Raw genomic sequence first — 17,739 nt, 5'->3', positions numbered from 1 at the left:
AGAACGAGTGCCTGGCACATAGTAGATGCTCCATACTTGTGTTATAAATGGAAATGACGTGAAACAAGCCCAGGCCAGACGCTGGCCCTTCTTATCTGCAGGTACATTCTATAGCCTTATTTCCCGATTTCCCCTCCACCCGGGGCAGCTACAGACCGAAGGAAGCCTCGAGCTGGGGCTGGGGGAAACGACTGCTGACCTTAGGGGAAGGTTAGCAAATCCCCTGGAGTGCGGAGGCCAGAACAGTTTGCAAGAGGCTGACTGCAGGGCCGTGGTCTTGACTTTTCCAGGCTTAAGCCCTCTGGTTCCCCTTTTCTTTTTTTCTCGGCAGAGCCCAGCGCGGTGCGGTTCCGCAGAGAAGACCCCCGCCAAGAGCTGCAGAGTTCTGGGGAAGGGGCAGGGGAGGCGGACCGGGCAGACGCCAAGCCCCGCCGGGCCGCAGAGTAAGAAGGTGCTGCCAAGAGAGCAGGTAGGAGCCGAGGTGGCTGGGGGCCCGCGCTGGTGCGGCTCGGCCGTAGGGACGGAGGGGAGGTAGGAGGAGGGGAGGTGGGAGGAAGGGAGATGGGCGGGGTCCAGGGACGTCAGAAGGGCGTGAGGGGCGGGGCGGAGAGCGGGGCGCGGCCCGCGCGCGGCTCCCGCGCTCCGGCTCCGCTCCAACTCGAGCGCCGGATTTCTTAAGCGTGGGCGCGGAGGCGCGCTCCGGGGGGCGGGGACTCCCATGCAAATGAGAGGCGTGGGCCGGCGGGGCGGAGCGGGCGGGGCGGAGCGGGCGGGGCGCTGGCCTGACGTCAGGCCGGCGGCCCGGGCAGTTGGCTCGGCGACGGCGAAGCGGCAGGAGCGGCAGTGCGAGCGGGCCGCGCGGCGGGGCACGGGGTGCGGCGGCGGCCGAGCCGGAGCAACATGGCGCCGGCGGGCGGGGGAGGGCGCCTGGGCGGCGGGCCGGCCCGAGGGCGCCTCCTCCTGGCGGCGCTGGTGCTGCCGGTGCTGCTGTGGGCACGGGGGGTCCGGGGCCAGGGAGACCCCCAGCGGAGCACGATCCTTGGCATGCGACTGGCGAGCTGCGACAAACCGTGTGGGATGAACCCGGATGGCATCATCTTTGTGTCCGAGGATAGCACGGTGAACCTGAGGCTGTATGGCCACAGGCTGGGCTCCATCTCCAGCAACCTGATCTCCTTCACGGAGGTGGACAACTCCGAGGCCCTCCACAACTCCACCCACTGCCCCGAGCTCACCAAGGACCTGGTCGTCCAGCAGCTGGTCAACGTGAGCCGCGGGGACACGTCCGGGATGCTGGTGGTGTTCACCAAGTTCCTCCGGAGGAGCGAGAACATGAAACTGTACGCGCTGTGCACCAGGGCCAGCGTGGACGGGCCCTGGCAGAGGTGGACGGATAAGGACTCGCTACTCTTCATGGTGGAGGAGGCGGGGAGGTTTCTGCCCCTCTGGCTGCACATACTTATCATTTTGGTGCTGTTAGTGCTATCGGGCATCTTCTCTGGCCTCAATCTGGGGTTGATGGCCCTGGACCCCATGGAACTGCGCATCGTCCAGAACTGTGGCACCGAGAAGGAGAGGCGCTATGCTCGCAAGATCGAGCCTATCCGTCGCAAAGGCAACTACCTGCTCTGCTCGCTACTCCTGGGAAATGTGCTGGTCAATACCTCTCTCACTATCCTTCTGGACAACCTCATCGGGTCCGGACTCATGGCTGTGGCCTCCTCCACGATCGGCATTGTCATCTTTGGAGAGATTTTACCTCAGGCCCTGTGCTCCCGACACGGACTGGCTGTGGGTGCCAACACGATCATTCTTACCAAATTCTTTATGCTACTCACTTTCCCCCTCAGCTTCCCCATCAGCAAGCTCCTAGACTTTTTTCTGGGCCAGGAGATTCATACCGTTTACAATCGCGAGAAACTGATGGAGATGTTGAAGGTGACAGAGCCCTATAATGACCTCGTGAAAGAGGAACTAAATATGATCCAGGGGGCCCTGGAACTACGGACCAAAACCGTGGAGGACATTATGACCCAGCTCCATGACTGCTTCATGATCCGCAACGATGCCATCCTGGACTTCAACACGATGTCTGAGATTATGGAGAGTGGCTATACCCGCATCCCTGTGTTTGAAGATGAGCAGTCCAATATTGTAGATATTCTTTATGTCAAAGACTTGGCCTTCGTGGACCCCGATGACTGCACCCCCCTCAAGACCATCACCCGCTTTTACAACCACCCCGTGCACTTTGTCTTCCATGACACCAAGCTGGATGCCATGCTGGAGGAGTTCAAGAAAGGTAGGGCCTGAGCCGCTCTCCCAGCTAACTTTTGTCACACCTCTCTGGTCTGTTCCTTTTGTGGGACTCTGTCCCTTTGCCCCTATCACTTTCTAGGTCTCTGGGATGAATGGTATTTGGGGCAGCAAAACAGTTAAGCATCTGCTGTCTGCCAGGTCCTGTATTTTGCTTCAGCTGAATCTAAGCTGAGTAAGACTCTTGCTCATTTGGAGGATGGAGCAAGACCTCAGGGAGCTCTCGAAGCACAACAGATGAAGGCAGTTGCCTTAAGGAGGCCAGTACCAGGGCACAGAGATTAGGTCAGGAGCATGCAAGTCTGATGGGGGTGGGGTGAGGAAGGGGCTGGGGAACTGGGAAAACCTTCACAAGGGAGGGAGTGTATGAGGAGAGCCTTAAAAGGTGGAGAGACTTGGTACCTGAGGTAGAGAGAACCCCTAGGAGCAGAGAACCCAAGTGGGGGGAAAAGGATGTACTTGTGGCCCAGCAAGTGGTCCTGTTCAGGGAGGATACAGGCTCCGCTGATGAGTGGTCAGCAGGCTGAGGCATTGGGGCCCTGGGGAAGAGCCTGAAGGTCAGGATGGTAAGTTTGCTAGGAGCTGGGAGCTATGGAAGGTTTGTGAGCAGGGGAATGAAATCACTGGAGCTCCTAGCCCACAGAAGTCGATTGGGAGCTCCGAACAGTGCCAAGTAATGCTTTCGACTCTTCAGCAGAAGCAAGCAGGTTAAGTTTTGGTTATTGTTCTCCCTTTCCCTGGCATCAAACATAAGCTTCCCTCCTGTGGTCTGCTGGAATCTTCAGCTGGCCTTGCGTCCCCTGTGTTTTTCTTCCTCACATGGGTTCTTGACCTGTACTCAGGTTGTCAGAGAGGCACTTGGAGGGTTTACACACCAGCCTCAAAGCTCAGCAAACTTTCCTCTTCCAACAAACTTTCCTCCCACCTCTGCCACTCCAAGCCCTCAGTGGTGGTAAACAAGCCAATTATGGAGTAAAACCCTCCTAGGCCACAGGGAATGAGGAGGCAGAAAGGGAAGCTCTTTGTGAAGGAATGGAGAGGGGAGGAGCTCATCCTAAACCCAGGACTTTGCTTGTTTCCCAGAGATAGGGCTCCTGCTGGCTAAGCTTCCCAGGCCACTTAGGGCCAGGAGCAACTTCTGAGCAAGCCCCAGACCCTTGTCAGTTCATTTCTGGAACAGAGTGCAGGGGAGCGAGGAACTGGCCTGGCCAAGTTGTGTCTGAAAGATGCTCGAGTCACTGCTAGGGTCGGGGGGTTGGTACCCAGTCTTTTCCAGTTTGACAGACTGCATCTCAGCAGCAGAGCTAAGGGGGACTGGAGCAATGTAAGACCCAGTGGAGACTGCAGAGGGACCAGAGGGATGGAGGTGGCTGGTAATGATGGCACCGCCTCCCTGGAGCTTTGGGGTGCAGACCCTGGAACCTGTTTCTTCTAGGTACCCAAACCTGGGGCAGAGGCACTTGGAGGGTTTACACATCACCCCCAAAGCTCAGGGCACACACCCCTCTACACCCACCCTGCAGACCCTGGGCCCTGAGGACTTCTCCTGTGTCCTTATCAGGAGCCTGGTGAGAACTCGCTATGGAGGCTTACTTCTGGTCTTTGGGACTGTTGCTGGTGGCCCACCCAACAATCAGTCAGATTGTTGCAGCCAGAATGGATGATCAGTAGATCAGTAGAGCTAAGCTCTCACAGGGTGGGAGCTTCCTGAACCTTGGCAGGGCCATCATTGGACTCTTGTAAAAAATAAAAAATAGCCATAGCTGGTTTGGCTCAGTGGATAGAGCATCAGCCTGCAGACTGAAGGGTCCCAGGTTCAATTCCTGTCAAGGGTACATGCCTGGATTGCAGGCTGGATCCCCAGTTAGGGGTGGGCAGGAGGCAGCCAATCAATGATTCTCTCATCACTGATGTTTCTATCTCTCTCCCCCTCTCCCTTCCTCTCTGAAATCAATAAAAATATATTTAAATAAAATAAATAAATAAATAAGAAATAAATTAAAAGGCCACTTCACATCTCTCAGGCCTGAGCTCTATTGAGCAGATCTCTTCAGATGCTGTCTCTCCTCCTAACAGAAGGGGGTTGATAATTCCGTGGAAAAGCAGGTGCAGCACCAAGTCCTGAAGATGTGGGTGTGACAGGATGGTCACCCCAATGAACATACTTGGGCTTTACACTATCACCTCCCCGTTTCTAGTCTTAACTCACTGCCATGCTATTCCTCCCTCCTCTTCCCAGTATGGCCTTTTCCACATCTTTCCATCTAACATCTACCTTCTCAGTGTGAGGCCATCTAGGACATGGCAAACATTAGTATACACCTGCAACCTAAGAGATTTCCTTTACATATTTGGTGTTTGGAAGGTTTCTTTTTTAGCTAAGAAAAACAAGTGAGCTGGGGTGCCTGTGCTTCAGTGAGCCTTTAGCACCTCCTAGTTGGGTAGGGCCCTGAGCTCTAGCTGAGTCTTCTAAGTTAATTTTGACTCCTTCTTGCTCCCAGCATTATAAGCTTCTTGAGGGTAGGGATTCTGCCCTATTAGTGTTCTCACCACTCAGTGCCTGGCAAAGAGAGGAGCAGTAAATGCTTGTTACACAATGAATGAATGAATGAACGAATGAACAAACAACAAATGAATGGATGACTGACTGGCAAGCCCTACTGGCATTCCTGCTGTTCCTGGAACACACCATGACGCCCCAAGCCTGGGCCTTTGCCCTAACTATTCCTCTGCTGGAATATTCTTCCCTGGATGCCTCACTTATGTCTGCTTCAGCTTCACCTTCTTGGCGAAGCCTTCCTGCTTCCTGATCTCCCCATCCCGTGCTTAATTTTCTTTTTCTCCTAGCACATATGACTTTCTTTCTTTTTTTTAGCACATATGACTTTCTAACAGCCATGTAGTTTATGAGTTTACTGTGTTGTTTATTGTCATCTCCTCTCATTATAATGAAGTTCCAAAGGACAGGGTGCTCTGCTTTGCTCGCTGATGTGTCCCTAGCCCCTGGGATGGTTCTTGGCACAGAGCAGACCTCAATAAAAAGCCATTGAATGAATGAAGGACTTGTCAGGATTGAGAGAGAGAGTTATCTCATTTCAGTAGTGTTAGGATTTTGAGGGGCTGACAGGGATAAAGAAAAATGGGTGCTTGACTTTCCCAGCTACACCAAGAAAGACCGGAGGAGCTCCTGCAATGCATGTGTATTCATGGTTTGGGTCAGGGACTGAGAAGCAGAGCCTGAAATCTTGAGTGTGACACATGGTTCCCCTTCCCCATGCCTCAGTTTCTCTGTAAGTGGTCTTTGACCATCAGGAATTTATATAGCTTCACGCATTAATATTAATGAATCATGAATACGCTCTTGCACACTGAGAGACAGGCATGGGATCTGGGCTTCCCCTAGACAAGGCAAGGGGCTTCTAGCTGCTTCTGCCTCTCAAATCAAGGCAGTTATCATTAGATCTTTATTGAGCCCATACGCGTGCCAGACACAGTGCTAGGTGCTTCAGGACCTCAGGAGTAAGACCCTCTAGTTGGTGAGAGCTGTTAGGGCACTGAGAAGGGCTGGTACGCTTTGAACTTCGGCCCTTCCACTTAAACCTCACCTAGAACTGTTTGCAGTACGGGTGTTGTGGTTGAGTTTGTCTATAGCTGGAAATCTTAGAACAAAAGCTCCCTGGGCTATTCCTGGCCCGGCTGCATTTTTCCTGCCCACAAATGCTCCCGCAGGCTCTGATGGAAAGTATGAATGAACTCTCCACAAGGAGGTCCAGAGGTCAGGAGCGCAAGCCCCACACTGGAGCTGCTTTCCAGCTTTCCACTGTGCCCCTCCCTCTGTGACACTCCTGCCCCTCCTAGGCACTTAGCTCTGCTTTAGTCATCCTATCTTTCCCCACCCAATTTATAACCTTCCAGCCCCCTGTAAAGAGCTGCGTTTAAACTTCATCCAGCTAGGTCACTGACCCATGAGGTGACCTTGGATCTATCAGGCTCCTCTTGATTTCGTGGGTTATATATTGGAGGGAAAACTAGAAATATTTTCATCAAAACTCCTCCCATATTTTCATGTATGCCACATCACATTGCCCCCACCTACTTACTTTTATTCCTGAAACAACTTTATAAAGTCAAGAAAAACACTTTGTAATTTTACATTCACTTTGGTTCCCACCATCTGCCACACCTTCAATATCTTACACCCCTCCTCCCCCAATTACCAGGGAAACAGACATGTAAACAGGTTAGCTGTACACAGCTCAGGTAGGTACAGTGGGGCCAAGGAAAGAAGGCCAGGCCTGCAAGGTGCTTCTGAAGTCCAAACAATAGGACTCATCAGAGATGTCAGGGCTGGCAGATGGTTTTGAACAGCTGATGTTTCTCCTTGGGGTTCAGTTGGATGGTGTTGCCATGTAGTATAAGTGCGGGCGGGGTGGGGTGGAGAGCAGAGCCAATTTGGGAAGGGTAGGGGGAAGGGTGTAGCAGAAAATAATAATGGTGTGACCCTTTATTGGACATCTCTGTACCCAGCCACCTGCACACCAGAGCTTCTCACACTTGACCGTGGGCTGAGACTGCCTGGGTGTTTTGTTAAAATGCAGATTTGAGCTCAGTGGGTCTGGGTGTGTCTGAGAGGTTGCATGTCTGACAAGCTCTCAGATGATGCCTACACTGCTGTTCCTGGGCCCTACCAAGCAGCACAAGGGCAGGGGAAAGTGCCCCTGTGGGGCTTGGCAGTGAGGCCAGGACCAGTTGAGGAGGTCTGAAATCAGCCAAGAGCAGGCAGAATGTGTGGAGAAGGCAGAAGCTTGGCTAAAGTGGCTTCTGGGAGAGATGAAAAAGAGCCAAGCAGGCATGGTTTGGGGAGCCTCCTACAAAGGTCAGATGAGGGCCGAGGGTGAGGGCCCAGCACAGACAGTGGGATAGACAGTCACAGAGTGCTTGGAGAGGGCAGCCACAAGGCAGCTGTGCACCTGGTCTCAGCTTCACCTGGAAACTGTCTGAATTGGGCCGGTGATTTGATCTCCAGAAGCTGCCTGGGGGCAAGTGTATCTGAGAGAGTGACAGGAGCTGCCTGCTAGGGCAGAGGTGCCGGCAGGCAGCTGACAACACACTGGCCAGGCTCCTCCTCTCCTTTTTTTTAGTGTGGTGCTTGCGGGCAGGGAACTTGGCACCTCTTGCCCTTGCCAGCACCGTGAAATCTGTGGGCAGCTTCCGCGGAGGAGTCAGGACTGGGAGCTGTTTCCCAGTCTTCTGTTTGCAGTTCTGTGCTAAAGCAGTTGTGTCCTGGAAGGCACTGCCTTACATCTAGGCCCTAACAAGAGCTTTGATCATACTGAGATCATACCAGTGTTTCCTTTTCAAAGTCTTCTATTTTTTCATTAGAAAGTGTAGCTCCAGAGTTTTCCTGGACTCCTCTGGTCAGGACGGGAGGTACTGAACAGATGTTTAACCTTGAAAATAGATGTGAGAACAGCAACACAAAACCACAGGAGAAATAGAGGAGGGACTGGTGCTTGTCTGGGGAAGTCTGGGATTACATTCCAGAGGAGGTGACATTGCAGCTGGATCTTCATTGCAGCTGGATTGTGAACTAGACCACAGGATGAGAAATGAGCTTATCAGGCCAACGTAGTATGAACCGCTTTTATGTATTGTGACTGCTTCTCAGCCCTTTCTAGAAGAATTTCAAGGTCAGGCCACCTTGAGCCTTCTCTCTCCACTCTTTCCTCCCAGTTAGTGTTGTCACACAGGAGCTGGGGGAATGGACAGCAAGGACATCCGAAGGAAGAAAAGGCACCTCAAATTGCCTTTGGTCTCATCTTTTTTTAAAAAAAATATATTTTATTGATATTTTACAGAGAGGAAAGGAGAGGGACAGAGAGCTAGAAACATCGATGAGAGAGAAACATCGATCAGCTGCCTCCTGCACACCTCCCACCAGGGACGTGCCCGCAACCAAGGCACATGCCCCTGACCGGAATCGAACCCGGGACCCCTCAGTCCGCAGGCCGACGCTCTATCCACCGAGCCAAACCGGTTCCGGCTGGTCTCATCTTCTTGAGAGCAGGGACAGAGAAGTGCTTAGCAGGCACTCTCCTAAAAGGCTGCACAGCCAGGGAGAGGAGAGTGTGCCTAGATGGGGAGGCTGGACCAGGCCCTTTTGTCACTGTCATGATGATTGATTTTGGCACAGTCACTTGGTTCGTTCAGCCCAGCCTGTGGGGAGGCCTGGGCACCTCTCTTGTCTTAAGCTGGCTCTGTCTCGAAGCTTCCCTTTTGTCTTCGGGATATTTTTGAACTTTTCAGTAGAACTTGCCAGGAGGATGTGAGCATTACAGAATTTCCCCCAGTTGCCCAACATGGTCCTCAGCTAAGGCATGGGGAGCAGCTTTCTGGCGCTGTTGCTCCCATTTGATCCAGCCCAGTCCTCTCCTCTGAGCCATTCCTGTACCTCAGGTTACCCCTGGCATCACACTTGAGTGTGCTGAGACATCCTACTGTCAGAGGTTTGGTGGCTACGTAAGGGACTCCTGCTCATTTCATAGGCCAGAGTCTGGACTTCTTCATCTATTCCTGTTCTGATTATTATGTGACTTTCTTTTTACTAGTGGTTATTATTTTAAAAATGTAGCTCATTGTTAGAACTTTAGAAAACACAGAAATGTACAAAACAATCTATATGATTGTGACCTAGAACTACTTGTATTTTTTATTTTTTAAAAATGGCTTTGTAGCAGCTTTATTTTTTAAATCAACTGTAACATTAAAAAAAATTATTTTGTTAATACCCGAGGGTATTTTTCCATTGATTTTTAGAGAGAGTGGAGGGAGAGGGAGAGACAGAGAGAAACATCGATGTGAGAGAGACACATCAATTGGTTGCTTCCACGTGCTCCCTGACCAGGGCCAGGGATTGAGTTTGCAACCTAGGTATGTGCCCTTGATGGGAATCGAACCTGAGACCCTTTAGTCTGCAGGCTGACGCTCTATCCACTGAGCCAAACCAATAGGGCTAGAAAGAACTTTTAATATTTTAACTTATTATAATCACTTTTATTAGAAATATAGATTAAGGTTTTTTTAAAAACTATATATATTTTTATTGACTTCAGAGAGGAAAGGAGAGGGAGAGAGAGAATAAAACATCAATGATCAGAGAGAATCATTGATTGGCTGTCTCCTGCATGCCCCACACTGGGGATCGAGCCCATAACCTGGGCATGTGCCCTGACTGGGAATCAAACTATGATCTCCTGGTTCATAGGTCAATGCTCAACCACTGAGCCATGCCAGGCTAGGCAAGGTCTTTTTTTTTTTTTAAAGTTTAAAATCTTGTGACAAACACCAAGATGAAAATTATTTTCATTTTTATAGCCATGCTCTCCCATTAACTGCCCATATGTATTTTCTTTTTTGTTTTTCTTTTATTTTTTTAAAAAATATTTTTTATTTTATTGATTTTTTTACAGAGAGGAAGGGAGAGGGATAGAGAGTTAGAAACATGGATCAGCTGCCTCCTGCACACCTCCTACTGGGGATGTGCCCGCAGCCAAGGTACATGCCCTTGACTGGAATCGAACCTGGGACCTTTTAGTCCACAGGCCGATGCTTTATCCACTGAGCAAAACCGGTTAAGGCTGTATTTTCTTTTTTAAAAAAATTATCTTTATTGTTGAAAGTATTACAGATGCCCTCCCCCCATTTCCCCCCCACTCATGCCCATATGTATTTTCATTAAAATCATGGTCTACCTATAATTTTTGGAACACTGTTTAGATTGGATCTTTAGATTTCTCTTCTGCTAAGCAGTGAAATTCTTTATTATCTATGGGATTCTGGGGAGGAGCATCTGGGAAGATTTCCACAGGCCAAGGCCGGGCAGTGCTGTGTGACAAGGCGAGCCCAGAGGGTGGTGGGGAACTGTTGCGGGGCGGCGGCGGGGGGGCGGGGGGGGTGTTGTTAAACCTGGTGTTGCTAAGCATTGCCTGGAGGGCACAGTCTCTTCCAGCAGCAGGGTCCTTTCACTGGACCTGGGCAGGCTTGCTGGGCTCTATGTAATGTGTGGTCTCTGGCCAGCAGGTAGCCTGGAGCCTGGGATGGAAAGAGGTTCTCCCCGCCTCCCCACCAGGCAGGCTCACTCCACCACACACACGATGTAAACACACACTCCCTACACATACAAACACACACAAAGACAGGCTCACACAGATACACCTCTGTCACATAAAGACAGGCTCATTTCCCATACACACTCATTCCCCTTACACAGAGACACGCTCACTTCCACACACACTCACCCCCCTACACACATTCATTCCTCCCATACACACTCACTACAAACACATACACACTCAGCACCACACACATAGTCATCCCCACCCCCAGATAGGCTCACTCCCACACACACTCACTAAACATATACACACTCACCCTCCCAACACACAGATAGGCTCATTCCTGGGGAAGGGGTCAATGGGGAATAAAAGGGGTCATCTGTAATATTTTCAACAATAAAGATAAATTTAAGCCGAAACCGGTTTGGCTCAGTGGATAGAGCGTCGGCCTGCAGACTGAAAGGTCCCAGGTTCGATTCCGGTCAAGGGCATGTACCTTGGTTGCGGGCACATCCCCAGTGGGAGGTGTGCAGGAGGCAGCTGATCGATGTTTCTCTCTCATCGATGTTTCTAACTCTCTATCCCTCTCCCTTCCTCTCTGTAAAATATCAATAAAATATATTTAAAAAAAAAAAAAATAAAAAAAAAGATAAATTTAAAAAAAAGATAGGCTCACTCCCACACACACTCCCCCACCCCACAGAGACAGGCTTACCTGCACACTCAGCCCCTCTACACGCAAAAGCAGTCTCACACACATAAACTCTCCTTCCCCTCATTGGCATGTTTATTTTATTTATTTATTTTTTATTAAAATACATTTTATTGATTTTTTACAGAGAGGAAGGGAGAGGGATAGAGAGTTAGAAACATCGATGAGAGAGAAACATCGATCAGCTGCCTCCTGCACACCCCCCACGGGGGATATGCCCGCAACCAAGGTACATGCCCTTGACCGGAATCGAACCTGGGACCCCTCAGTCCACAGGCTGACGCTCTATCCACTGAGCCAAACCAGTTAGGGCTCAGTGGCACGTTTAAACACATAACATACAGACAGGCAGACTCATACACATATTTACCCCCTCTAGGCAGTCTTTCTCTCTCTCTCTCTCTCTCTCTCTCTCTCTCTCTCTCTCTCTCTCTCTCTCTCACACACACACACACACACACACACACACGTGTGTACATGCTTGTACGCAAGCAGAGTCACTTGGAGTCCTGCTTTAAACTTACATCTGTGTCTCATCAAACTTGCCTAAGAGTGGTTTAAAAAATGAGCAAATGCTTATGAAGGGATGTTTATTTCATGAAAGGCTCAAAATAGTGACTCTTAGTCTCAGAAAAATCTCTCTTTGGTGGTTTGGTCATCCACATTAATGATGATATCCAGCTCAGAGGGCTGTGGTGAGGACTAAGTGAAATAAGGCACAGAGAGCCCTTAGCTCAGTGCCTAGAACCAGTCATCATGCAATAAATGTTTGCTATTTTAAAAATTACTGTTATTACTGTCCAAAGGTGCCCCAGTTGGCGTTGACACCAACTTGGGCCACGGTAGTTCGCACACTGGCTCAGGTGGCAGGCTGCCCCACTGTCTGGGCGTGGTGCCTTTCTTGGAATTATGAGTGCACTGAGGTCAAAACAGCCCACTCCACTCCAGCATATAATTACATGCTAATTTCAATACCATCTTATCCCGACCCTCGTGTGCATACTAAGGGTAACAGAACCCAGAACTTAAGAAAAAAATGTATGGAAGAGAAACTTAAAACTGAGGCATTTCTCCTCATTTCCTTAATAATTTGTTTCCTGCAAATTGAAAAAAGTTAAATTTGCCATCTTGATTGCCAGCATATTTGTGTTATAAAGATGGCTGCTCGGGAGGTGGGCAGGAAAGGGCCTGCCACATGAACCCATTGCACCTCTGTTTAGGTCAGCATTCGCCAGTGACCTTCTCCCTCCCTGGTATCCCAGTGAGGAAGGGAAGAGGGAATGATAGAAAAACAGCAGAGATAAGAGAGGATCCAAGGGAACAGACTCCTCCAGAGGCCCAGCCCTAGAGCTCTGGAAGAGGGTAGAGCAGAGAGCATAATAAGGAAGAAAGATGTCCTCATTAATGGTTAACCTTTATTGAATACTTAACTAGTCCTCCAAGTGCTGGGGGTGGGGGTGGGGGAGGGACTGAGGCTCAGAGAAGCCAAGAATCTCCCCAGTGAGGCAACAGCTAAGTGCAACTCCAGACTGCTCCCCTCTAGAGTCAAGCTCTTTAAAAATAAATAATAATAATAGTATTTTTTTTTAAATTGATTTCAGAGAGGAAGGGAGAGGGAGAGAGAGATAGAAACATCAATGATGAGAGAGAATCATTGATAGGCTGCCTCCTGCACGCCCCCTGCTGGGGATTGAGCCTGCAACCCAGCATGTGCCCTTGACTGGAATCGAACCCAGAATCCTTCAGTCTGCAGGCCGACGTTCTATCCACTGAGCCAAACCAGCTAGGGCCAGAGTCAAGCTCTTAATCACTGTTCTGTGTCACTTCTCAGTGAGGTTGTAGATAAAATGAAAGAGACCAGAAGATTCAGATTCTCCAATAACTCCAGGTTGGGAGATTTACTGTTAGTTCTGGATTTTTAAAATAGAGATATAATTTACATATAGCATTGTATTAATTTCAGGTGTACAAAATAATGATTCCATATTTGTATATATTGTGAAATGGTCATCACGATAAGTCTAGTTAACATCCATCACCTCACATAGTTACACAGTTTTTTTCTTGTGATGAGAACTTTTAAGATTACTCTCTTAGCAACTTTCAAATATACAATCCAGTATTATTAACTACAGTCACCATGCTGTACATTAGATCCCAGCACTTATCTGTCTTATAAGTGGAAGTCTGTACCTTTTGACCCCCTTCACCGATTTGCCCCCGCCCGCCTCCCACCTCTGGCAACCACACCTAGATTTGTTTTACAGTGAACTTTTCATTGAAGCAAAGTACATAAATCATAAGTATACAACTTGATAGTTTTTCACAGAGGAACACCCTTATGTAATTACCACTGAGCTCAGGAAGCAGATCAGTATCAATGCCCTAGGAATCCCTATGTCCCTTCCCAGACACTGCCCTTGTCCCCAAATCATCCTGAGTTAATATTTAATTAACTTTCATAAGTGAATCATGTAGGGTGTGCTCTTTAGTGTCTGGCTGTGCTACCCGCTATTGAGGTTATGTGCTTCATGGTGCCTTGTGCAGCTGCGGTTCAGTGTTTTCTGGTTGCTGAATAATGTTCCATGATAGAAACACACCTCAGTGGTACTGTTGGTGGGTATTTGGATTGTTTCCAGCTTGGGACTATTACAAATCATGCCACTAAGAACACTCTTGTGTATGTCTTCTGGTGACTCTATGTGGGCATTTCCTATAGTGATACCTCCAGGAGTAGAATTACTAGGGCCTAGTGTAGGGGTAGGTGAAAGAGAGTTCCAGAGTGCTCCTGTCTGGTCTCCACAACTCTGGTATTGTTGGCTATTTAGTTATTTTATTTTTTTGTTACTCCTCACCTGAGGATATTTTTTTCATTGCTTTTCAGAGCAAGAGTAGGAGGGAGGGAGGGAGAGAGAAACATCAATGTGTGATTGGTTGCCTCCATATGCTCCCTGACTGCAAACCCACAACCCAGGTACATGCCCTTGACCAGGAATCAAATGAGCAACCTTTTGGTGCGTGGGCTGACATCCTAACCACTGAGGCACACCAAGGCAAGTTATTTTATTTTAGCAAGTCAGCGAGGTGCTATCTCATTGTGATTTTCATATTGATTTCCCTAGTGACTGATGATGAGCACTTTTTCCCATCCTTATCATCCATTATGGTTAGTGCTTTTGATATCCTGTTTCAGATTCTAAAAAGTCTTGCTATCTGGTGATGTCAAGTACTCTGTTCTCTGTTCTTCAAGATGGTTTTGACTATTCTTAGATTCTTTCCTGGGAATTTTATGGAATTGCATTGAATCTAGAGGTCAACTTTTATCTTTATAATAATCTTCTGATCCACAAGCATAGTTACCCCTCCATGTATTTATGTCTTCTTAATTTCCTTCAGTGTTTTATCATTTCCTGTGTAGAAGTTTTACACGTCTTTTCTTAGGTATTTGGTGATTTTAAGAGGTGCCTTTAAATTTATATTTTTCCACATGTTTATTGAGATTGTTTCAACTGGGGTAGGCTCCAGTTCAGTGCTGATGCTAACCACCTCGGGTTAGCATTGGATCCCCGGCCCTCCCCCACTGTTTACTTTTTTTTTTTTTTTTAATATATTTTATTGATTTTTTACAGAGAGGAAGGAAGAGTGATAGATAGTCAGAAACATCGATGAGAGAGAAACATCGACCAGCTGCCTCCTGCACACCTCCCACTGGGGATGTGCCCGCAACCAAGTTACATGCCCTTGACCGGAATCGAACCTGGGACATTTCAGTCCGCAGGCTGACGCTCTATCCACTGAGCCAAACCGGTTTTGGCCCCCACTGTTTACTTTTGACCAAATGTATAAATTTGGGGGCTCCCATGACTCCCCTCAGATTCAGTAATTCACTGAATGACTCACAATAACTCAGGAAAGTGGCACACTTATGATTAGTTTTATTTTAAAGGATAAATATGGGATGAGGGCTGGAATAGTTTAGAACAAGCATGTCAAACTCAAAGGCTAACATGAGCCAAAATAAACAAGGTTGAAGTTTATGTGGGCCGCAAAAAACAAAAGCTTCAATTTTCATAGAAACGTAGGTTTATTTCGATAGAGACATGCATAATACAAAGGGCTGAAATAAATGAGTCATCGTTAACATAAAATAATAGAACATTTTAATAAAAATTAATATTTTTCTTGAACATTAACTTACCAGACACTGAATAACTGCACAAATTAGTAAGCGTAACGCAAATAAACCTATTTTTCTTGTTCTCTGAAAGCAAAATATTTCCTGTTGCACACACCAAACAAGTCAGTCCAAGTCTAATGACGTGGCCATCAGCTGCTAAAATATTTGCTGCTAGTATTAGTGGAGAGAAATGGTGCGCCTGTGTGTAAGGCGCATAAGGGAAACGAATGCAACACGATTATAGTAATCAGTCATTAGTGAACGTTGTAGTTCGTTATTAATAATTATGTATAACAGGAGATTGTAAAAATTAAGTTATGACATTTTTATTAAATCGTTTCTTACATACCGTTAAATTGACTGGGCCGCAAAAATACTCGTTGTGGCCGCATGCAGCCCATGGGCCCAAGTTTGACATGCTTGGTCTAAGGCAGAGCTTTACTGTCATCTGCCCCTGGAGTCAGGATATGTCGCCCTCCTGGTACATCAAGGTACGTCAATGTGTTTACCACCTGAGAAGCTCCACTGAGCTTTGGGGTCCAGAGTCTTTATCAGGATTTCATTACCTAGGCATAATTGATTAAATTATTGATTGACCTTAATCTCCATGCCAGTCTCCCTTCCCTGGAAGTAGGGCAGCTGAAAGTTCCTAGCTTGGTTTTACTGGTGACCAGCCCCATCAGGGGGCCCACCTAGAGTCGTGTCATTCACATAACAACATTTCTACAATTACTCAGGAAATTCCAAAGGTTTTTGAATCTGTGCCAGGAACTAGGGTCAGAGACTAAACATATTCTTTATTGTACCACACAAGTATAGAGAAGTAATAGTTAATTTTTGTATAGTGACCTTTGCTCCATTGACCTTGCTAAATTCAATAATTAATTCTAATAGTTTTTTTTTAGATTTTCAATACACATAATTATGTTGTCTGTGAATAATGGCAATTTTATTTAATTATTAGTAAACTTCATACACTTTATATCTAGTTCTTGTCTTATTCACTGGCTAAGACATCTAGGATCATGTTGAACTGGTGACATTGGGCATCATTGTTTCATTCTATGTCTCAAGGGAAAGCTTTCAGAATTTGTTATTTTGCATGATTTTGCTGTGATTTTTTTTGTAGATTTTCTTTTTTTAAATAAATCTTTACTCTTCAGATTATTACAGATGTTCCTCTTCCCCCCCCCATAGCTCCCCTCCACCGATTCCCCCCCCCCCCCGCCCCATGCCCTTAGCCCCTGCCTCTATCCTCATCCATAGGTGTAAGATTTTTATCCAATCTCTTCCTGCACCCCTCACACCCCCTTCCCCCCCCCGAGAATTGTCAGTCCATTCCCTTTCTATGCCCCTGATTCTATTATATTCACCAGTTTATTCTGTTCATCAGATTTTTTATTCACTTGATTTTTAGATTCACTTGTTGATAGATATGTATTTGTTGTCACTTAGTTGTTCATAATTTTTATCTTTACCTTTTTCTTCTTCTTCCTCTTAAAGAATACCCTTCAGCATTTCATATAATTCTGGTTTGGTGGTGATGAACTCCTTTAGCTTTTTCTTGTCTGTGAAGCTCTTTATCTGACCTTCAATCCTAAATGATAGCTTTGCTGGGTAGAGTAATCTTGGTTGTAGGTTCTTGCTGTTCATCACTTTGAATATTTCTTGCCACTCCCTCTGGCCTGCATAGTTTCTGTTGAGAAATCAGCTGACAGTCGTATGGGTACTCCCTTGTAGGTAATTAACTGTTTTTCTCTTGCTGCTTTTAATATTCTCTCTTTGTCTTTTGCCCTTGGCATTTTAATTATGATGTGTCTTGGTGTGGTCCTCTTTGGATTCCTCTTGTTTGGGGTTCTCTACGCTTCTTGGACTTGTAAGTCTATTTTTTTCACCAGGTAGGGAAAGTTTTCTGTCATTATTTCTTCTAATAGGTTTTCAATATTTTGCTCTCTCTCTTCTGGCACTCCTATAATTCAGATGTTGGTACGCTTGAAGTTGTCCCAGAGGTTCCTTACACTATCTTCATATTTTTGGATTCTTTTTTCTTTTTGTTTTTCTGGTTGGGTGTTTTTTGCTTCCTCATATTTCAAATCTTTGGTTTGTTTCTTGGGGTCCTCTAGTCTACTGTTGAATTTCTGTATATTATTCTTTATTTCAGACAGTGTATGCTTAATTTCTGACTGGTCCTTTTCAATTTTTTTGCATTCTCATTAAGATCCTTGAAGGTCTCACTAAGTTTCTCAGAGGTTTCTAGAAGATTCTTGAGTAAACTTATAACCGTGGTTTTGAACTCTGTATCCAGTCGTTTGCTTTCCTCCATTTCTTTCATTCCTGACATGTTTCTTTTTCTCTGCATTTTGGCTGCTTCCCTGTGTTAATGGAGAGGCTTTGTGTGGTAGGTGACCTATAGGGGCCAG

At 47.2% G+C, this 17,739-nt stretch overlaps 1 protein-coding gene across 2 annotated transcripts in view; it reads left to right on the top strand.

The window, feature by feature from the left end:
- Positions 1 to 825: 825 nt before the first annotated feature.
- CNNM4 (cyclin and CBS domain divalent metal cation transport mediator 4) overlaps positions 826 to 17,739 on the top strand; it is a 39,120-nt gene continuing 22,206 nt past the window's right edge. For both annotated transcript variants that reach the window (XM_080685045.1, XM_080685044.1), the window contains exon 1: positions 826 to 2,302. In XM_080685045.1, coding sequence (XP_080541171.1) covers positions 901 to 2,302 — 1,402 coding nt within the window. In that variant the 5' untranslated portion in view covers positions 826 to 900. The remainder of the gene's footprint in view (positions 2,303 to 17,739) is intronic.

The sequence above is a fragment of the Plecotus auritus genome (assembly GCF_963455305.1).
Source record: "Plecotus auritus genome assembly, chromosome: 8".
In the NCBI taxonomy this organism is placed as follows: domain Eukaryota; kingdom Metazoa; phylum Chordata; class Mammalia; order Chiroptera; family Vespertilionidae; genus Plecotus; species Plecotus auritus.
This window is presented reverse-complemented; position numbering and strand designations above follow the sequence as displayed.